This window comes from Antechinus flavipes, chromosome 1, assembly GCF_016432865.1.
Source record: "Antechinus flavipes isolate AdamAnt ecotype Samford, QLD, Australia chromosome 1, AdamAnt_v2, whole genome shotgun sequence".
Lineage (NCBI taxonomy): Eukaryota > Metazoa > Chordata > Mammalia > Dasyuromorphia > Dasyuridae > Antechinus > Antechinus flavipes.
In genome coordinates this window covers 308,938,687-308,960,095 of record NC_067398.1, presented here as the reverse complement: position 1 = coordinate 308,960,095, position 21,409 = coordinate 308,938,687, and the positions used below count along the sequence as shown (strand labels likewise).

Genomic DNA, 21,409 nt, shown 5'->3' with positions numbered 1-21,409 from the left:
TTCTCTCATGTGGCTCCCCAGTCTAGGTCTCAAATGTTCTTAAATGCCTCTCCATTCCCTGTCCATATCTCTCAGGTACTTGTGAGTGTCCCTGAGACTCCACATGACTATCTCTCAGGATCTAAGATCTACATGTAAAAATAAAATGACATATACAAAGTACTTGGAGAATATAAAAGCCAGCTGCTGTCATTAATCAGAGGAATGTTTCTGGAGTATCTGGCTTCCCTCTCCCAGGTTAAGGCTTACAACTACATCTCTCCTTCCACCTTTTCCCCTGAAGTTTACTGGACTCCCTCCTTCCCCAGGCTCCATGGACAGTGTGTGTGTGTCCACCAGAGTATGTCTGTGCTTCAATGTAGATACACTCAAGAACCAGATCGCTGTTTTGGCTTTCACTCTCCTTTCTCTTAAGCACTGAGCTTACAGCCACTCACAGGATTAAAAAGAAAAAAAAAAATCAAGCCTTGGAGCCAGGGGATGAATAGTCCAAACTTTTGCATTTAGATTAAGATTGGCCAAAAGCCAGTAGAGAGAAACAAATTGAGGTAGGATACTGATTTTCTGGTCTTATTATTCACCCCAGGGTGAGGGAGAAAATAGGGGTGATTGAGTAAATAGAGTGGGGTGCAGGGAACAGAGGAGTTACCTCCAGTCACAATTTCAGCTCATAAGCTGAAAAACAATATTGCTGAAGACTGAAGGGTGAGGAGAGGAAATCTCTTCATTCTTTAGAGAATGAAGGGAAAATTGTAGCTTAAAAAAATATACAGAGAAACACTCCAGATGCTTCTGAATAGCCTAATAGAACTCAGAAGGATTCAAATTTCCTCTGCTCAGATATTAAACACAGGCTGAAAGATAGAGAGGCCTCAGAAGCCATCTAGCCCTATCCCCTAACTACACATGTTAGGGCCCTCAGGGACGGGATTTGAACCCAGGCCCTTTGGCTCCTGACTTCTCTCTCTGGCCTTTCCCCCTCCTTTCTGATCCGCTCACACACAGCAACATGCAAAGGTTATCAGAAAACAATGCAAAACCACAGAGTCTGGTGGGTTTGGAATTTCTTCTTCTTGTTTGTTAAAATGGGGAAAGGAGGTGGGGACCCCATCCCCCTGGGCTCTGGGGAAGGCATGCAGGTGATCCCAGGGGGGAGGAGGGGGCTGGGGTGGGGAAGGCAGAGTCCTGGAGTTTCCCACAGTCCATTTCTATGCAGGTGAGGCAGTGCTGGACAGGAGAACAGAAGGTGGGGGAGGGAAGTAGGGCAAAAGGCGAGGGTAGGGAAGCCTTTGGGAATCAGTTATTCACATGCAAAATCCAGCTGCCCTGAAAACCTACATGGAGTTTTGAGTAGAGACATACACATAAATACATTTTTATACACGCGCACGAGCACACACACACACAGACAGGGCCCTGTGTTCCCGTGTTTGTACGCATGCATGTGTGTGTGTGTGTGTGCATAGAAGTACATGGAACCTGAAATCAGAAGCTGACTTTGTAGTGATTCTCTAGGGTAACTAGGGAAGGGGAGGGAGGGCGGGCAGGTCCGGGTAGCTGTTTAGTCTTTGAGAAGGTCCCTCAGTCTCTAATGTGAGCCCAGCTTCAAATTAAATCTAGGCAGAGGAGAGTGTGAGAGTGTGTGTGTGTGTGTGTGTGTGTGTATATGTGTGTGTGTGTGTGTGTGTGAGAGAGAGAGAGAGAGAGAAGACACAGTCCCTGCCTGGCTACCAAGTCCTGTCTCCCCCCCTCCAGGTCTCCAGGGGAAAGGGGAAAGAAATCACCATGGGGGTGCAGAGGAGGAGGAGGAAGGGGCCCGCGGGAGAGGTCCTCTCCCCTGCCCCCGGCCCTGGGAGCTGGGCCCTGGGGAGGGGAGGGGGGAGGCCTCCCTTATCTCTCCGCCTCCATGGTCGAGTTGGCCTTCTGTTCTGAGGTGGCCTGCTGGGAGGCCGGGGGAGGCCAGTCCGAGGGCTGGGAAGAAGGGGCAGGAGTCCATGAGTATTGCTGCGGCTGCAGGGGCTGCTGCTGTGGGCCCGGAGGTGAGGCAGTAGGCCAGCCGGGGGTGGGGAAGCTCCCAAAGTGGGGGGGATGCGGAAGGGGTGGGGGCGAGGTGGCCGAGGAAGCCATGGGGCTGCTGCTGTGGAAGCTCTCGGAGGCCTTGAGGCGGGAGAGCATGGTGAGGGCGTCGGGGAAGTTGGGGGGCGTGGCGGGGGTGTTGGCAGGAGTGCACATCTGTGGAGAGAAAAGAGAGAGGGCCAGGTTAGAACAAGTCCGCCTCTGCTGCCCAGAAGGAAGGCCCGGACGAGGGCTCCGCCAGCCCCTGCCCCCGGCCGAGGAGCCAGCATGTACCTTCCTTCCTTCCCTCACCCTCAGAGCCCTAGCAAAAAGCCAGTCTCTGCTCACCTACCAGAAGAAGAATCCACAGAATCTTAGGATAAAATCACGCAGCCCAACACTCTGACCTGAAGTCACGGGTCGGCCAGTTCTTACTTGCTATTTGAACTGTCCAAATGATTTCCCTGTGTTCCTCCTGGGATCCCCTCCTGTTTCACCTGGACACAACCTGAATACTCCCCTCCGCCCTGGCCCAGGGCCCCTCCAGAATTCTACCTCAAGCACTGTCACAGCTACTTCTACGGGCAAATATATATTCATAAAAAAGACTGGATCTTTCAGGTTCTTCCCGATCCTAAGGAGTGGCATTTAGAACTTTCCAAGCCCTGCCTTTCTACCTGCCTCTTTATCCTTATCTCACATCATTCCCCTTCACACACTCCACATTCCAGCCAAACGGGACTGACTGTTACCTGAACTCAGCATGCCATCTCTGCCTCTCTGCTTGGCACAAGCCTGGAATGCATTTCCTCCTCGTTTTATTTGTTCAGGTTTTTTTGTAATTATCTTCCTTCATGGCTTAGCTCAGCTGGTATCTTCTTCATAAATCCTCCCGATCTCCAATCCCCAATTAATAACAGTCTACTCTGAAAAGTCACTAATGGCTCAATCAAAGGCCTGACTGACTCCCCTCTGTATAGTTTCTAATTCTCAAATCTTGGCTCTCAACTACATAAGCCATGACTTGCTCCATCTTCCACGAAAGTAGTGTTCAGTACTTCACCCTGTGCCCCCAATAATCTAATTAGATGCTTTTATAGGCCTTATAGGGTCTGGAGGACTAGGAATCACCCCGGGGGAAGGGGGTAGGAGGCCAAACAAGGACCAGGAAACTATCTAGATTCAAGCCCCATTGAACATCAATAGGATGGGGAAAACAACCAAAAGAGCTTCTTCTTTCCCCTTTGGTCCTTTCCTTTTCCAGATGTTGTACTCTGGTCAGGAGACATTGCATCTGAGCCTGGGGGAGGAAGAGCACAGTAAAAAGAAAGGAGGGCTTTAACAACAAGGTCGGTTGGGAGGAAGGAGAATGAATAGAGGAGAAGGAATGGAATTGGGAAATAATATCTAGAAGACTCCAGAAGGAGTAGCACAATTCTATAGGGTTAAGGCCCTGAGGATTTTCTTATTCGAAACAGCCTGCCGAGGGTCCATATTATTCTAGGAGATAGATCTTTCTAAGGGCATCTGTCTCCGTCCTGTCTTTTCCCCTCCCCTTCTCCAGAATGGAGTGTAAGACCTTGGGTAAAACCCCCATATCCCGCATCCAACTAACTAGGTATGCCTGTTTTTCCCCACAATATGTTGACGGTCAAGCAGGGCTGAGAGAAAGCAAGAGGTCAGAGATTTACTGGGTCTGGCCCTATCTGGAAACAGACAGCCTTTCCACCTCATCCCCCACCCCCAGCATCCTTCTTTATGGGAAGAAAGAACACCCAGTGTAGGTCTGAGTTCTAATTTTGGCTGCAACAATAACTCGAGTACTTTTGGGGAAATCCCCTCATTTCTTCTGCTCTCAGTTCCTCCTCCTTGATGTTTGTTGCAAAACTTGTCAACTGATCAAAGTGACGAGACTGGACTGGAGCATCTCTAAAAGTCTCTTTCAATGTTAATATTCTGTGATCTCTGGAATGATCACTAAGGGCTCTAGCCAGCTCTAAATCTGTATGATGAGTGCCATGTTTTCCATTCTCCTTCTATTAGTAACATAGCATTGATCACCCCAAAGAAGGAACTCTCCAGTTCCTTGGGGCTCAGCTCAGAACCTACATGTTCCAGTACCTACTAGCACTCTAGACTACAAGTCTTTCTGTTTTTCTTTTTTTTTTTTTTTAACAGGCAATCAGGGTTAAGTGACTCAGGTTTTCCTGACTCCAGGTCCAGTGCTCTACCCACTGCACCACTTACTTGCCCCAAGACTAGGGGTTCTTAATTTAGTTAAAGGTTAATAAAAATAAAGATGTATATTTTTCCAAACCGAATTCATGGACACCTGTGAAATTTATTCATGGTCTCTAGATTCTAGTTTAAAAACCTTTGCTCTAAGCAGAAAGAAAATTTGTCTATCCCATCATACTCTAGGAATAGCAAATCGTAGTTCCTCTATCTAGGTCACTTTTAGGAAACTTATCAGGGGTTAAAGTCTCCCCCTAAATTTCAGCACCCACCTATGGCCAAAAGCCTGCAGGTTCTTTCCCCATTAACCTCTACACCAGAGGTTCTTAACTTTTTGTATGTGTCATGAATTCCACTTTAACAGCCTGGTGAAGCCTCTAAATCCCTCCAGAACAATGTCTTTCAATGAGTAAATAAATGGAAGAAAATGAGAGATTTTAGTGGAGGATTATTAGTGAAAATTAGTGAATAATGTAATTTTTTTTTCCATCCAAATTCATGAACTTGGATTCTGGGGTAAATAAGCACTCTAGTTTAGAACAGGGCTTATTAAACTTTTTCACCAGAAAAATTTTCAAGTAATCCTGGGGTATGTGAAATATATAAATCAATATTAACTGATAATAAATCATAATTTTGTGACCCCCCCCTACATTCAGTTATATAACCCCATATAGGATCATGACCCACAGTTTAAGAAGCTTTGCTCTGAAGCATATCCTGCTTGAAGACATAGAATCACAGAATCTCATGGATTCTTCCCAGGACTATAGAAGGCTGCTTAAGTTTTGCCAGACTGAGGCCAGGGGCTGCAGGCAGTACATAGAAGCTGACAGAACTTGCCATCAGCTACATTTCTTAACCCTCCAGACCTGGACCCATGGAGGTGCTATTGTGCCATAAAAAGAATATGGGATTAGAAATTAAGGGACAGAGCAGCTAGTTGATATAGTAGATAGAGCACCAGCCCTGAAGTCAGGAAGACTTGAGTTCAAATCTGGCCTTAGACACTTAACACTTCCTAGCTGAGTGACCCTGGACAAGTCACTTAGCCCCAATTGCCTAAGCAAAACAAAAAAAGAAAGAAAGAAAGAAAAAGAAATTAAGGGACAATCTAATTCCACAAAATTTTTTCTCATCTATAAAATGAGGGGGTTCACCTACAGGGATGATGTTCTCCCAGTTCTAACATTCTAAGTATTATTTCCCTTCTCAAGTCCAGTGATTAGTGCTAGGGTTCCCAGGCATGGCAGTAGCATATTGGGGAGAGACTTCTGAGACATCCTTTTGGCAACTCTGAAATCATCCTTTCATGCATGCACAAGGCTGGTGTTAGTTGGGATCCCCATTTTAGGATTCAGATACCTTGGAGACCATCTATTTCAATTCTGTCATTTTACAGGTAAAAAAAAATCAAGCCCTAAAGAGATTACAGGTAGCTTTCTGAAGGCCACAGAAATTATAATCATAAGAGATAATATATTTTAGGAGAATATGCTTTTGGGAAAGTGTTGAGGAATAAATTCTGGACTTGGAGTCAAGGATTTGAATTCTGGCTGTGGCATTTACTAATTGTGTAACTTCAGACAAATGACAATTTCTGAGCTTAAATTTCTTTATATTTATAATAAGAGGGCAGGACTAAATGACCTCTAAGGTCTCTTTGGACTCTAAAGCTGAAATCTTTTAAAGATGATTTAGTCCCTCACTTTCTGTGAATAGGTCCCAGCTCCTTTTGGGCTCAGAGGTAAATGGATTTCCCCCATCTCTCACTGTCTCAATAGCACTATCCCATATTGGAACTTGACCTATAAAAGAAGAAAAACAACCTGGCAAACAGAACACTTAAGAGACTTAGCCCTCCCAAAGAACTTGATAATGATGTAAAAAACATGGAAAGAGACTTACCATCTGATGATGGTGGTGGCTATAAGGGATATTGGTCTCTTGGAAAAAAGCACTGAGGGCTATCTGCAGAAAAGAAGAAAAACATTAACCCTCCAACATTCATTGAACACAGTCTATCTCTCCATCCACCCATTATCCCTCCATCCCATCTCACTTATCCAGCTTAGTAGTCAACAAAGCTTTATTCCATACCATTAACACCCAACCTTGTGCTAAAATGCTCTAAAGCATAAGAATTTAAGACAGTTCCTGCCCTCAAATGTTTAATATCTGGCAGGGAGACAAATTACTACACAGACAAAGATGCTAGAAAGATGTTATTTCCTTTTCTAATGTGATCTCCATTTTACAGATGGGAAACTGAGGCAAAGAGGAGTCAAGTGACTTGTCTAAGGTCATACAGTTAGTATCTGAAGCTAAATTTGAACTCAGATCTTCCTGACACTAGACCCAGTCCTCTATCCATTGCACTGCCTTTATTGAAGAATTATATTGAAAACAAGGCAATAGCTTATTTTTTTTTTCATTCAAGCAGTTCTTATGGAACACAAGATTTGTCAAGGGTGAATGTTGAAAAGGATGCATGTTTTGAAAATAAAAAGCTTTACTAAAAAAAAAAAAGAAGAAAAAAAGAAGTTCTTATTCATATCACTCCTAAGTGCTCATCCCAAAGTAGCAAAGACCGGAGTTCAAGTTCAGCCTCAGATATCTACTAACTATGTTAACCTCTGTTTGCCTTCAGTATCTTCAGTAAAATTATATTTACAATAGCATTTAAACCCCAAGATTGTTGTGAGGATCAAATAAGAGTATATTTGTAAAAAGTGCTTAGTGAAAAAAAAAAAAAGGTAAAAAGAAAAAAGAAATGTGCTTATTAGCACAGTGCCTGGGACATATGAGGTACTTTATAAGAAATCCTTGTTTCTTTTCCTTTCTCAACTATAAAATGATACTTAGAGTTAAAGATGCAATGGAGTATGAGAATCACAAAAGACCTCATGTAGAAGGTAGTACTTGAGTTAAGCCTTAATAAAATACTCATATGTTGTAAAATACCATGTAAATGAAAGCAAGTTAGCTGCTGTTATTATCATTATTTATTAAATGCCTATTCTGTGTTTATACTTGAGCTAGGTGCTGTAAGGAGAAAAGGAAGAATAAGAGAGAGTCCCTGCAAGGCATTCATGACCTGGTGGTATTATCATCAGAGAATCTCAGAAGTCATGGAGATGAAACAGTTGGGCAGAACCTAAGTTCAGAACCTCAACAATGATACTGTTTGAGGATGTATTCTGATGGAAATGGATCTCTTCGATAAAGAGAACTAATTCAGTTTCAATTGATCAAAGATGGACAGAAGCAGCTACACCCAAAGAAAGAACACTGGGAAATGAATATAAACTGCTTGCATTTATCTTTTGCTAGTGGTGTGATCCTGGGCAAGTCATTTGCTTTCTTCATGCCGTTTCCTTATCTGTAATATTATCTATCTCTAGGGATATTGGGAGGACCAAAAGAGATAATATTTATAAAGTACTCTTCAAACTTTAAAGTTCTATAGAAATGGCTGTTACTTTTTACAATCAAAGGTTCTGATAAAGGCCTCATTTCCAAAATATATAGAGAATTGACTCTAATTTATAAGAAATCAAACCATTCTCCAATTGATAAATGGTCAAAGAACATGAACAGACAATTCTCAGACGAAGAAATTGAAACAATTTATAGACATATGAAAATATGCTCCAAATCATTATTAATCAGAGAAATGCAAATTAAGACAACTCTGAGATACCACTACACACCTGTCAGATTGGCTAGAATGACAGGGAAAGATAATGTGGAATGTTGGAGGGGATGTGGGAAAACAGGGACACTGATACATTATTGGTGGAATTGTGAACACATCCAGCCATTCTGGAGAGCAATTTGGAACTATGCTCAAAAAGTTATCAAACTGTGCATACCCTTTGATCCAGCAGTGTTTCTACTGGGCTCATACCCCAAAGAGATACTAAAGAAGGGAAAGGGACCTGTATGTGCCAAAATGTTTGTGGCAGCCCTGTTTGTAGTGGCTAGAAGCTGGAAAATGAATGGATGCCCATCAATTGGAGAATGATCGAGTAAACTGTGGTATATGAACGTTATGGAATATTATTGTTCTGTAAGGAATGACTAGCGGGATAATTACAGAGAGGACTGGCAAGACTTATATGAACTGATGCTGAGTGAAATGAGCAGAACCAGGAGATCATTATATACCTCAACAATGATACTGTTTGAGGATGTATTCTGATGGAAATGGATCTCTTCAATAAAGAGAACTAATTCAGTTTCAATTGATCAAAGATGGACAGAAGCAGCTACACCCAAAGAAAGAACACTGGGAAATGAATATAAACTGCTTGCATTTTTGTTTTTCTTCCCCGGGTTATTTCTACCTTCTGAATTCAATTCTCCCTGTGCAACAAGAAAACTGTTCCGTTCTGCACACATATTGTATCTAGGATATACTGTAACCTATTCAACATGTAAAGGATTGCTTGCCATCTGGGGGACGGGGTGGAGGGAGGGAGGGAAAAAATCAGAACAGAAGTGAATGCAAGGGATAATGCTGTAAAAAATTACCCTGGCATGGGTTCTATCGATAAAAAGTTATTAAAAAATAAAATAAAATAAAATTTAAAAAAAAAGACTAAAATGTGTAACATAACAAACAAACAAAAAAGAAATGGCTGTTATTGTTACTACTACTAACCTGACACATGTACCCCTCTCTTCAACATGTCTAATTCAAAACAAACTCCAGCTTGTGTTAGAATCCATTCAGTAAAGAACTCACTGCTTCATGAGACAGACTATTCCTTCTTCTCCAGCTCTAGTGAAGATACCTTTTCAGCATGTTGAGCATAAGACAATTCATTGGCTGTTCACCATGCCTTGAATTTTGCTGCTTCTCATCTCTGTCTCCTAACTTACTTTTAAATCCCAGATAAAATCTGACCTTCTAAAAGAAGCCTTCCACAGTCTCCTTTAATACTAGTGCCTTCCCTCCCTTGATTATCTTCAATTTCTTTCTTTTTTTTCCCTTGCCTTTCTTTGCATCAGTAGTTTGGCTGGCACATTGGGGGCTCTTAATAGATAAATGTTTATTGACTGATTATTACACATTTGCCTCCCCTATTATTTCCATCTATTTGTCCTAGGTCCATCCTCTTATATCACATAAAAGGAGAACACTATAACACATGCTTAACAATCTCTCAGAAACCAAATCTCTGCAGAAAAAAAAAAAAGATTATAAAGTTACCTTAAATAATGTGTGGATGCAAGGATAATTTTTCAAACCTTTGTTCCAATTTTCCCCTTCTTCCCTCCACCCTCTTCCCTAGATGGCAAGTAACCAATGTATTTTAAACATGGTAAAAAATATAGTAAATCCAATACAGGTATACATATTTATATAATTTCCTTGCTGTACAAGAAAAATTAGATCAAAAAGGGAAAAAAAGAGAAATAAAATAAAGTTCAAGCAAACAACAACAAAAGAAGTGAAAATGCTATGTTGTGATCCATACCCAGTTCCCATAGTCCTCTCTCTGGGTGGCTCTCTTCATCACAAGATCATTGGAACTGACTTGAATCATCTCATTGTTGAAGTGAGCCATGTCCATCAGAATTGATCATTGTATAATCTTCTTGTTGCCATGTATAAAGATCTCCTAGTTCTGCTCATTTCACTTAACATAAATTCATGTAAGTTTTTCCAAACCTTTCTGAAATCATCCTGCTGATCATTTCTTACAGAACAATAATATGAAGCATTATTGTTCTATAAGAAATGATGAGCAGTCATTTCAGAAAAGCCTACATACTTGGCTCTTTTCAACAGTGAGGTGATTCAAGGCAATTCCAATATATTTGTGATGGAAAGAGCCATCCAAATCCAGAGAGAGAGAACTACGGAGACTTGAAAGAATAGTATTTTTTACCTTTTTGTTGCTGTTGGGTTTTTTTTTTTCTCTTTTTGATCTGATTTGTCTTACGCAGTGTGACGAATGTGGAATTATATTTAGAAGAATTGCACATGTTTAACCTATATTGAATTGCTTGCAATCTATATTGAATTGTTTGCTGTCTTGAGAATGGCAAAGGTGAGGAGAGAGGAAGAAAAATTTGGAACACAAGGTTTTGCAAAGGTGAATGTTGAAAACTATCTCTACATGTATTTGGAAAAATAAAATACTATTAAAAAAGTAAATGCTAAATTTTATGGTCTGAGCAGTAATTGGAGATCAGTGTGGGTGGGAGTCATCAAGGAAAACTTCTTTAGTGAATATATATAACAAGTCTCTCCTTACCCCCAGGTAGAGATGAGGAGATAAATTAGATTAATTGAGACTAAATGTGATCACTAAGGTCCCTGGTAGCTTTAATGATCTAAAGGAATATGACCTCATTTCAGCAGTTCACTAAACAGCTGCAGTCCCCTGGCTTCCAGCAAATAAAATTCACCAAAATGCTTTCATTTGAAAGAATGAAACTTTAATGGTAGAAAATCTGACAGTATGATAGGATGGTGAAGGAGGCATAAGGGAAGTAGATGGGGACAGGGAAGGAGAGAATGTCTCCAGCCAATCTCAAATCTGACAGCCTCAAAGGAAGGACCTGGTAATGAACTTTGGAGGAGCCAGATGGCACAGTGGATAGAGTGCCAGACCTGGAGTCAAGCCTGAGTCCAAATCTTGCACTTACTGGCTGTGGAACCCTGGACAAGTCACTTTACCTGTTTGTTTGCCTTGTTTTCCTTACCTGTAAAATGAGCTAGAGAAAGACATGATGAGCCACTCCAGTATCTTTGCCCCAAAAAACCCCAGTGGAGTCACAAAGAGACAGAACAGACTGGAATTACTGAACAACAAATAAACTTTCCCCACTTTATCATTCTGTTAAGGACATTTGATCTCCTAAGGCTGTTTTGTCATTTGTTATATCAGTTAACCTTCATAATAACCCTGTGATAGAGGTTCTATCATTATTCCCATTTTACAGATGAAGAAACAGAGGCTGAACAAATTAAGTGCCCAGATTAGGGTCACAGAGTTGATAAACCTGATGTAAAATCTCCTTTATGCCAAATCCAGTGCTCTATCCATTAAGATCTAGCTGCCTAATTTGCAATTTTTTCCCCCTAGATATCACAAAAAACTACACTATGTCTATGAAGGAAATCTTATCCAAAGGGTCCCTGGTGGGGCTGGAAGTTAGGTGAGAGGAGGGGGAGAGGAATTAAAAAATCTGTTCATCTCATAGTGAACAAAGGGAAAAATGATTCTAAAATTTGCTCTCAGCGACCCAGGAATCGATTGAGCAGTCAGGTGAGTGGGAAAGCATCCCGGAGATAAAAGGGGATTTCTAGACTTTGACTCTCCATTGTGATTTAAGAGACTTTGCAAAGAACAGAATGAAGGCGAAGGAAGATGCTTACCCTTTCTTGCATCTGGAGAGGGAGTATTCCTACACTTCAATTTACTTGGTATGTCTCCCAGCATCCTGAGAAAAGATCTCCCTGCTTAAGAATGTGGAGCTCCTTAGAAGATTTTAGGAGACTCTTAACAATTTCAGTAGAGAAACATCAATTTCTCTCTCTCTCTCTCTCTCTCTCTCTCTCTCTCTCTCTCTCTCTCTCTCTCTCTCTCTCTCGTCTAAAGCTAATATCCAAAAGAAGGGGAAGGGAGGGAGGTGGGAGAGTAGTTAAGGAGCCAGCTGGAATGGCTAAAGGCCAGAACTAAGAAGGGTCTCCTGGGCTTTCTTTGACATTTGCTATTTTCTGGCTTTGAACCATTTTCTGGGGCCTTTGCAGGAGGTTGGTAGACTCGAGAAATGGATGAAAATAAGGAAAGTCTGTCGGCTGTTGCGAAAGGATTGCAATATGGAGCGGGGAAACTGTGTGAAGGGTCTGGCTCTTGGCTTCATCAAATCCCCAAGCTCAGCAAAAGCCCCAAGAACAGGAGCCAACAGGTCCCAGCTCCTCCTTCCGTTCACCCCTGGGGGTTCCTTCCATCTTCTTGGAACCTTTTGGGTAGTGCTTCCTTGTTCAAGGGAGTGGCAGAATCCAATCCGCCCTCCCCCACAAGCCTCCTCCACAACAAAATGGTATGTCGTTTTTTAATTAAAGTGAATTAAAATTAATTATTCTGAAGATTTCACAATGCTTCCCAGAGATAATTGGAGATGCCCTGGAGTATCCCTGACCCACAGTGGGGGAAATCATTGGTCTCCAGAACCTTTTAAATGTTCCCCTCTATTCTTTTTTTGCCCTAAAATCTCCCCCAAACCCCTTGTTTTCTCCCACTGAGTCTCTTCACCTTGCTCTGGGAGAGAGGTTCTGAGATATGAGTCTAGGCCCAGGGTATGTAATTCTTGAAATGGGGTCTTGAGAGACCATCATAACAGTGGTGAGATCCAAAACCTTTATTCTTCAGATACCCGGAGCCTCACCCAAAACTGCGCAATGTCAATAAACATCACAAGAACACACCCTCTCCGTCTCCAGATTCCCCCTCCCCAATCTGACCTAGAGCCTCCTGAGCCTCCTGAGGGCTACACCTGCAACAATGCTCAATTCTTATTCTCAGGTTTCATTTCCCAGCTCTGGCAGAGAAATCTGATAGCTGTACTGGATGCAGGGTGGCCGCACAGTACTGTCCTGCCTCCTGACATCCGTGGGAATCCCTCAGAGGAGGCTCCCAGGGTCACACCCTAACTCTCACAGGCTGTTCCACAGTCCCACCCAGAGCTGAAGTTCTTTATAGGCAGAGTAGGAGTGAAGTTAAGGGGTGCCAATAGATCCACCCTCAATAGAATTCTCTCTACAGACTAGCCCTTAGCTTCTACGCTAGCTTGAAATTCCTGCCCTTGGAGTTACTAATAGTTTAGATGATAAAGGAAGGGTCCCTCTCTCCATAAGGCTTCAGTTAAAATATATGTGCTGCTTTTTTAGAGAGGTATTAAAATCATTGCCCACTGATTACAGAATGGACAGATAAAATGTAGCATGTAGATAGAGTGGGATCTTATTATATTGTAACAATAATAGGAATTCAGGGATACATGGAAAGATATAGAAACTAATATGTGAAGAAATAAAACCAAAAGACTCATGATGAGAATAACGTAGATGAAAAGAAGAAAGCTGTAATGACCCATCCTGAGTAACTGTAATGACTAATCTAGGTCTCAGAAAACAGATAATGAAATGTCTCTTTCTCCTTCCAGCAAAGTGGCAGCAGCTATGGCTATAGAATAGTGCATGTGTTCTCAGATGTAGTCACCTGGTTTTGCTTAACCATTTTCCTTAATTACAAGGAGAAGGCTCTCTCTCTCTCTCTCTCTCTCTCTCTCTCTCTCTCTCTCTCTCTCTCTCTCTGTGTGTGTGTGTGTGTGTGTGTGTGTGTGTGTGATGGGATAACCAGAATAGACTTAAATGTAAAAAACAAAATTCATCCATAAAGTTCTCTTTTTTAAATTAACAGTAAAATAAATAACATTAATATATTAGTTGAGATTTATGGCTGATTAAGCCTATTTTATTAGCACACAAACCTCTGGTCTAACTGTGTCAGATTAGCTAAGGCCGCAAGGGAAATTATTACATGAAAAGCATGAAAAGTGTTTGTGTAAAGTTCATGTTGGTGACTGAGAAGAACCTTCAGGATCATCTAATTCCCTCATTTTGTTGCTGTTGTTTCAGTCATTTTTTAATTCTATATGACTCTTTATGACCCTATTTGAGGTTTTCTTGCCAGATATTGGAAAGGTCTTCCATTTCCTTCTCCAGATCATTTTGCAGATAAGGAAACTGAGGCAAACATAGGGAAATGGTTTGCCCAGGGTCACACAGCCAGTAAATGTCTGAGAATAACTCTAGGCCCAAAGCATTAACCATTTCCCCTCATAGCTGCCTCCCTCATTTTACAGATGTGGAAACTAAATCCCAGAGAAGCAAAATGAGATGTTGCCTATGGTTACACAGCTAGTTTATGGTTGCGTTTGTTTTTTGCAAAGTTCTTTCTCCCGCCCTATCTGTGAAATGGCCTGAGAAGGTGATCTGCACTAGCTAGGAATGAAATGGATGAGGTCCAGAGATGGTGCCATAGTGCACGAATCGCTGGACCTAGAGTCAGAAAAACCCAAGCTCAAATGCAGCCTCAGACACTACCTGTGTTGCTAACCTCTCTTTGCCTGTTTCTTCATCTATAAAATGGGTATAATAATAGCTCCTACCTCTTAGGGCTGTTCTGAGGACCCAATAATTGCAAGGTGCTTAACAGTGCCTGATACATAGTATATGTTAAATAAATATTAGCTATTATTTCTTTACTACTACTACTATTACTATTACCACAAGACTTGGTTCCAGAATCTTAGGGTCAGTGATTTAGAATCAGAAGAGATCTTAGACTTCATTTAGTCCAAGGCTCCCCTCCCCCCTTTTATTTCTGCTGAGGCAATTAGGGTTAAGTGACTTGCCCAGGGTTTCACAGTTAGTAAGTGTAAAGTGTCTGAGGCTAAATTTGAATGCAGGTCCTTCTGACTCCAGGTCCAGTGCTCTATTCACTTTGTCATCTGGCTGCCCCCAAAGTTGCCATTTTAAAATTAAATTAAAATTTAAAAGTTCAGTGACTTGGCCAGGATCACTCTGCCCACAGTCACACATCCAGAAAGAGATGGGATTTCAAAGCCCCAAAGATCAGTGTTTTCCTTCCACTTCATCAAAGGTATCAGCAGTAAAATTCCATTAATCTAATTAGCAAAAATGTTTTTATTAATTAAAGTTTTAATTTGCCATGGCTCAGCAAAAGCTAAGATCAGAAATCGAACCCATAAACAGAATGGCAGCACTAGCATCTGATCCCATGCCCTTGGGCTCCAAATCAGTCTTCTTTCAGCCAGGTCATTTCACCTCAACACTGGCCTTTCCTGATTCCTTGAGACAAGGCTGTCCTAGGCTCATTAACTTTGTTAGCTGTGAGTGACAATTCCCAAGCAGGCAGATAGGGACAGCTATTTGCAAGCAACCAAATTCTTTGGAGCTCTTTGGAATTAAGCTCCTAGAACCCTAAGGATCAGAGATTTGGACAGATCCAGAAAGACACGTTAGCTGATATAGTGGAAAGAAAACAAGACTGGAATTACCAGAAGGCCAGGTTCTAATCTAACCTGGGATTAGACCAATACAATTAACTGTGTGACCAAGGGTTAGTAAACTCTCCTTCTGTGGGCCGCTGTAAACTGATTTTCCTCCTGTTAATTCTAATGATCTATAAATATGATGGTAAACAAATGAATATTGAAACTGTAATCTTCACAAAACCCACTTAATGCTATTCTTCCAATCAACTAATAAACATTTATTAAGAACCTACTATGTGCCAGATATTATACTAAGTTCTGGGGATACAAAAAGAGACAAAAGGCAGTACCTGTCCTCAAGGACCTTACATAGGCAACATGCAAATAAATGTATACAAAGCCAAGCTATATACAGGATAAATCAGAAATGACTAAAAGAAGGAAGGCACTGGAATTAAGAGAGGTTGGAAAAGGCTTCCTAAAGAAAGTGAAATTTTAGTTGGGACTTAAAGGGAGCCAGTAAGATTGGTAATTGAAGGGAAAGAGGAAGAGCATCCTAGGCAAGAGAGATATCCATAGAAAATGCTTGGAGAGGAGAGATAGAGTGTCTTGTTCATGGGACATCTAAGAGGTAAGAATCATTGAATTAAAGACTATATTAGGGATTAAGGAAAAGAAGCAGAAAGGTAGAAGAGGATTTGTTGCTGGATGTAATAGAAAGCCACTGGAGTTTATTAAATGGAGAGGGGGAGATGATGGTGAGAGAGTAAGGAAGACATATGCTCTTGAGAAAAAGAGAATGGGAAGACTCCTATAATCAACAGCATTGACCATTGTGTTGTCCAGTGGAAAGACTAACATGGAGATGAGCTTGATTTGACAAGAGGGGCAAACTGAGGAACTCTGAAGATACCAAGATTCCTGTTGCTTCAATTCTCCAGAATAAATCTACCCTTTTCTATTTCTATGAAATTTAATCACTTATACTTATAATCACTTTACAGATAACAAAACATTTTTTACATATTCTTCTGATCCTCACATCTACTCTGAGAAGTAAGTTTCACAAGTATTATCATCCCCTTTTTACAAATGAGAAAACTGAGTCTTAGTTTAGATAAGTCAAGTGACTTTGTCCATAATTACACAGCTACTAAGATGATTCCAAGTGTTGGAATTTCAAAGTCCAGAGCAATGCTTTTCTTCTACTTCACCACATGAAAATGAATCCAATTAATATGACTCTTTTAATTAACTAAAGTTCTAAAAAGATCAAGAATACAGCCCCAAAATTAAATGCCCAGGGTTGTCCATGAGGGGTTCTACATTCAGTCCAATCTCAATAATTAATGTTGGCATTTCTATAGCACTTTATGGCTTGCAGAACACTTTGCATATATATTATCTCATTCAATCTTCATAACAGCCTTGTGAGGTCAGTAGTGAATGTGTCATTAGACCCAATTTTCAGATAAAGAAATTAAGGCACAGAAAAGTTAGTTAAGCATCTTAGCCTGTGACACATACCTACAAAGTATCACGGTAGAGACTGAATCTAAGTTCTCATTCAAATTCACTGTGCCATAACTGTTCCTAAACTTTCATTAAGTTCATCTCCAAGCTCGACAATACTCAAAACAGTCTAAAGCAGAGCCTGTAGAATACTCCCTTAGCAAATAAATATTCTATTCTGGTCACCAGATTTTGCTCATTAAGACAGGAAGGGAGACTTAGGCAAGTTAGATTCTTAACAATAAGGGTTGGAACAGAAAGGATTTTGGGGTCACTCTGCAGTTACTCAGGAAATTCAATTCACTGTACATGTATATAAGTGGGTGGAGGGTGGGGTTGAACAGATGGTTAGCTGAGAAGGCTGAGATCTTTCTTCCTTCCCCTATCCAACTCTGCAATGTCCCTTTACTAAGCTGAACAAGGTTGAGAAACCATCTTTCTGGGCTGAGAGGATTAATAAGCCTTCTGTCTTCAGCCCCAAACACAGCCCCTGGGAGAAAAATATGGTATTTGCATGTGGAAGTACATTGGGGGAGGTTAAGAGTGGGGGTGGTTCCATTATTTGTGATTGGCCAGTTATCCTGCCAATCAGGATTAAAGGGATAGCTAGTATTTTGCCTCTCTTTTGATAGGCAGTTCTCAAAGACATTTTAAGTGTTACCTCTGTTCTCATGTTGTCTGCCTATGGAGGTTAAATTCTCTATCTGTGTCCAACACGCTATCTATTTAGGTACAGAGAAGGAGATGAAATTTTCCCAGGATTTCTTTCTCAGGTCTCTTTTCTAAGAGCAGATTCCTTCCAAAATAGAGCAGCACTGAGGCTGCAAATTATGAACTGCTGTGAAGAATTATGCTGCCATTTATTTATACCTAACTTTTTTTCTTAGTATCTTTATCTCCATTTTACAGAGGCACAGGGTAGTTCTAAAGGCACCTAGCTAATTTCAAAGCTAGTTCAGGAATTTCTCTTCACTTTCAGAATGTGAGTTCTGGACCACTGTTCTCTCCTGTAGGTTGCAGAGGGCAGGGAATTTATACAATAATCTATATGAAATATCTACTATGTGTGGGACACTGTCATAACCCCCCCCCCCCCCAACATGGTACAATGTTTCCAATCCAAACATTAGACACAAGATTCAGTTTAAATAAAACATTCAGGAGTCATCTTGAATTCTCAAAAGAGTCCTGGAATTAAGAAGAATTAAGGGCATGGATGAAATCACAGACCCCAGTTTAACCCAAGAGTCAGGTAGTTTATCCCAGTCCCCATCAGTCTATGTTAAATAATAATCCCCTTAACTGATCCAGAGCCCAGTCCTGGTAGTAGAGCCAATAACAATTGGCTTGGGAAGTACCACTTGGGAAAGGGCCAGGTTTCTCTTTGGCCAGAAAGACAATGGCAGCATTAACAAGAGAGACCCATCAAGACCAGCTAGCTCTAGGGCTCAGGTTTTGAAGAACATTAAGATCACAGACAGGGCCAAATGATCAATGAGCTACATCCCCAAGTATCCCAGACTACCAAGATCGGTATTCATACTCTGGATTCAACTATATGTGTACCGGAGCGAACACAGTAATACTGGCACCCCTCCCCCCGCACTGTGCTACTTATGTAAACACAACACACTACACTGTAGTCCATGTATCTACAAATGCATTCACTGTATCTTACTGCATCTGAATCCAGACACTCAGAGACACTGCACTATACAATTCATGTACACATGCAAGTACACGGTATGTGTACAAACAGACACCAGGTGGCACTCCTGCTGTCCCATTGCTTGGGACTCCTTTCCCCCAGCCTCCCAAAGAAGCTCCTTAGCCTTGGGGTTTACCACTTGGTTAGTGCCACTCCTAGTACAGTGACTAGCAAGGGCCAGGGCCGGGGATACAGTACCCAGATTTTGAAAGATGGAAGAAAGAAAAGAATCTCAGTTCAAGACAGCTGGAGCTTCCCAGCACATATCACTCCCCCAGCCCCATCTTTCCATCCCTCCCCCTTCCCTAATGTGCTCGTAGGCCCACTGGGGCTCCTGGACCCAAGCATGCTCTGCCTCCTGCCTCCTTCCTCCTTCTCCAGTGGCTGCATTTCCGCACCCAGACCCAAGTCTGTGAAGCTGGAGGGGGAGGGTCACGCTGGAGTGTCACCCTCCCCAGAGAGCCAGTGTAACCCACTTGGCACCAGATTCTCATTTCCGCTGGCCCTGTCCATCCGCTGGCGTTGGCCCTTAGCCCTCTGGCTCTCCCTGACAGCTGCGCTGAAGGGGCTAGGGGCCCGTTAGTTTTAAGTGAACAAAAGAAGCGTGTTTGGTGGTGATGTTGGTGATGATGATGGTAGTGAAGGGAGTAACCTTAAATCCCTCCACCTCCCTCGGAAGAAATAACCTCAGTCGCAGAGCCCATCTGCCCTCGGGCTGCACAGCAAACACCTCCCCGAAGCAGGAGCCCTGGCCCTGGCTCGTCAGTCTGCACGACGAGGCCTTGTGGAGCGGAGCCGCTCTGACTCACAGGGGAAAAGGAAGAAACCAATGGCCTTACCTCCCCCTGGACATGGCGGAGCCTCGGGCCGAGGGGGCCAGCCTAGACACCATTTCCCCGGGGAAGTCAGGGAAGAGCGCGGAGAGGAAAACGTTCTTGGTCCAAGATTTTTCTCTCCCTACGTGGGGACCAGAGGTTCTCTCCCTGAGTCACGATCACAGACATTGGGCTGAAAGGAACCTCGGTGTCCATTTATTCCACTCCTTCCCGGCTCCCACCATTTTCAAAGGCGTAAACTGAGGCCCAGAACCCTCCCCTCCCTCTCGCCCCGTTCCTGCTCCCGAATCCGCAGTTGGGGAGACAGGGTTCTCGGTGGGTGCCGTCGAGGAGGGCTTCTGGGGCCGCTGCTACCCGCTGGCTCTACCATCCCAGATTATCTGGTCTAAGCCCAGGTGTACCACTGAAGGGATGTGCAAATAAACGGTGCACACGGAGGGAGGTAAGGGTGGGGGAAGGGACCTGGCGGCAGACAACCCACTGCGCGATTCCCAGACAACGGCGCACAGACCCCACAGACAGGCAGACAGACAGACGACGACGTTACTATTACAAGCTGCGGCGTGTGCTGTGCGGCACCCGGCTGCAAAACCTAGAGGCCTCGCCGCAGTTGTGAACCGCACCGTTTTATAAATGCTGTTGGCGTCGATGCGGTGTGTATGGGTGTTTGGATGCATAAATGTGCAGCAGCCTATTGGAAAACGTGGCTGAGTTTGTTGGATGCAAAATATGGCAGTTCATACACATACATTAATACATACACACACACACACACACACACACACACAAACCGGTCTCAGGTTGTGCAAGCACACGCACGCCAGGAAGCGCAGATACACAGACACGCAGAGGCACATACACACACACACACACATATACACGCACGCACGAGGACTCACCTCGAATTGCCAATGTGCCGCCTGAAGAAGCTGCTTCGCCTGGTCCGCGGCGCACCCCGCAGTCAACACGAACTGATTGATCATCACCTGGTGCTTCAGCTCATCCATGTTCACCGACATGGTGCCGAGTCGGCTTCGCTCGCTCCCCGGCCAGACAACGGGAGGAATTTCTGGGCGAAGGCTGGGCTCTCCGGCTCCCTGGCTCTCCTTTACAGATCCACCATTACAGAGCCGGCTCTTGCTAATACAAATATTTACTGTAGGGTACTGACTCACCGAGCCTTGCCTCTCTGATGGACAGAAAAGGGGAGGAGACTGAGCAGGAATGCTGGGAGCTGTAGTCTTCTCTGCGGACCCCCCACACCCCCACTCTCTCTCTTAACCCAAGTAAACACACGGAACCCCACTCTGCTCTGTTACAGGAGTGTTGGGTCGCCTCTCTAGAGGCGCTCCGAAATCTTCGACCTCTGATTTGGGTCACCACCTAAGTAGACAAAGAAATGATTTACGTCCGAAACGGCTGGACTAGGACTTGAAATCCCGGAGAGATTTCTGTCTTCCTTTGGAATTACGATTTTTCTCAGGGTTGGGTTTGGGTGACAGAATTGCCCGGGAGAATTTACGTGATGAATTTGGACCTCAGAAAAAACTACGAACTGCTAAACGCTCGAGGCTATGATTATCCAGCTTTACTAGTCTACGTCCCTCACCCACGCCATCCCCTTAAAACTCATACCCTGGGTACTCTTTTCCCCCTGTCCCCTCCTTCATCGACCCTGTTTTCTTATACAATATCTTTTGTGGGGGAAAAAATGTCATTGTTTCTGAGAATCCAAACTCCACTTCCTTTTTCACCCTGGCCCTCCCACCATTGCAGTGCCTAAAGCTAAGGCTGCAAACCCATGGGTAGCAATTACAAGAGCAATTTCCCTAGACTACACATCCCAGAAACCCTTTGTTTATTTGCATAGTTCTGTTAGAAATGATGTCAAATGAGTGAGCATGGATTCCTCCAATGAAAGGCAACGGGGTGTTAGTACCTTACCATATAAGGTAAACAAATCTGGTGGCCCCAATGAATTTATGGTAGAGGTGGGAACTGGGCTGGGGACCGTGGGGGT

The 21,409-nt window shown here is 42.9% G+C and overlaps 1 protein-coding gene across 1 annotated transcript; it reads right to left on the bottom strand.

The window, feature by feature from the left end:
* Positions 1 to 1,052: 1,052 nt before the first annotated feature.
* UBALD1 (UBA like domain containing 1) lies at positions 1,053 to 20,587 on the bottom strand. The gene is made up of 3 exons (XM_051964575.1): positions 20,289 to 20,587; positions 6,199 to 6,261; positions 1,053 to 2,232 (listed from the first exon to the last, which is right to left on the bottom strand). Exons 1-3 carry the CDS (start codon positions 20,406 to 20,408, stop codon positions 1,891 to 1,893), a joined length of 525 nt encoding a protein of 174 aa, XP_051820535.1. The 5' UTR covers positions 20,409 to 20,587; the 3' UTR covers positions 1,053 to 1,890.
* Positions 20,588 to 21,409: the final 822 nt, after the last annotated feature.

Excerpts from the sequence above, each read along its gene's own strand:
- UBALD1 (XM_051964575.1), bottom strand. The coding sequence starts at position 20,408 with ATGTCGGTGAACATGGATGAGCTGAAGCACCAGGTGATGATCAATCAG. Across the intron at positions 6,262-20,288 it reads CGGCACATTGGCAATTCGAG|ATAGCCCTCAGTGCTTTTTT; the intron begins GTGAGTCCTCGT and ends TCTTTTCTGCAG. Across the intron at positions 2,233-6,198 it reads GCCACCACCATCATCAGATG|ATGTGCACTCCTGCCAACAC; the intron begins GTAAGTCTCTTT and ends TTCTCTCCACAG.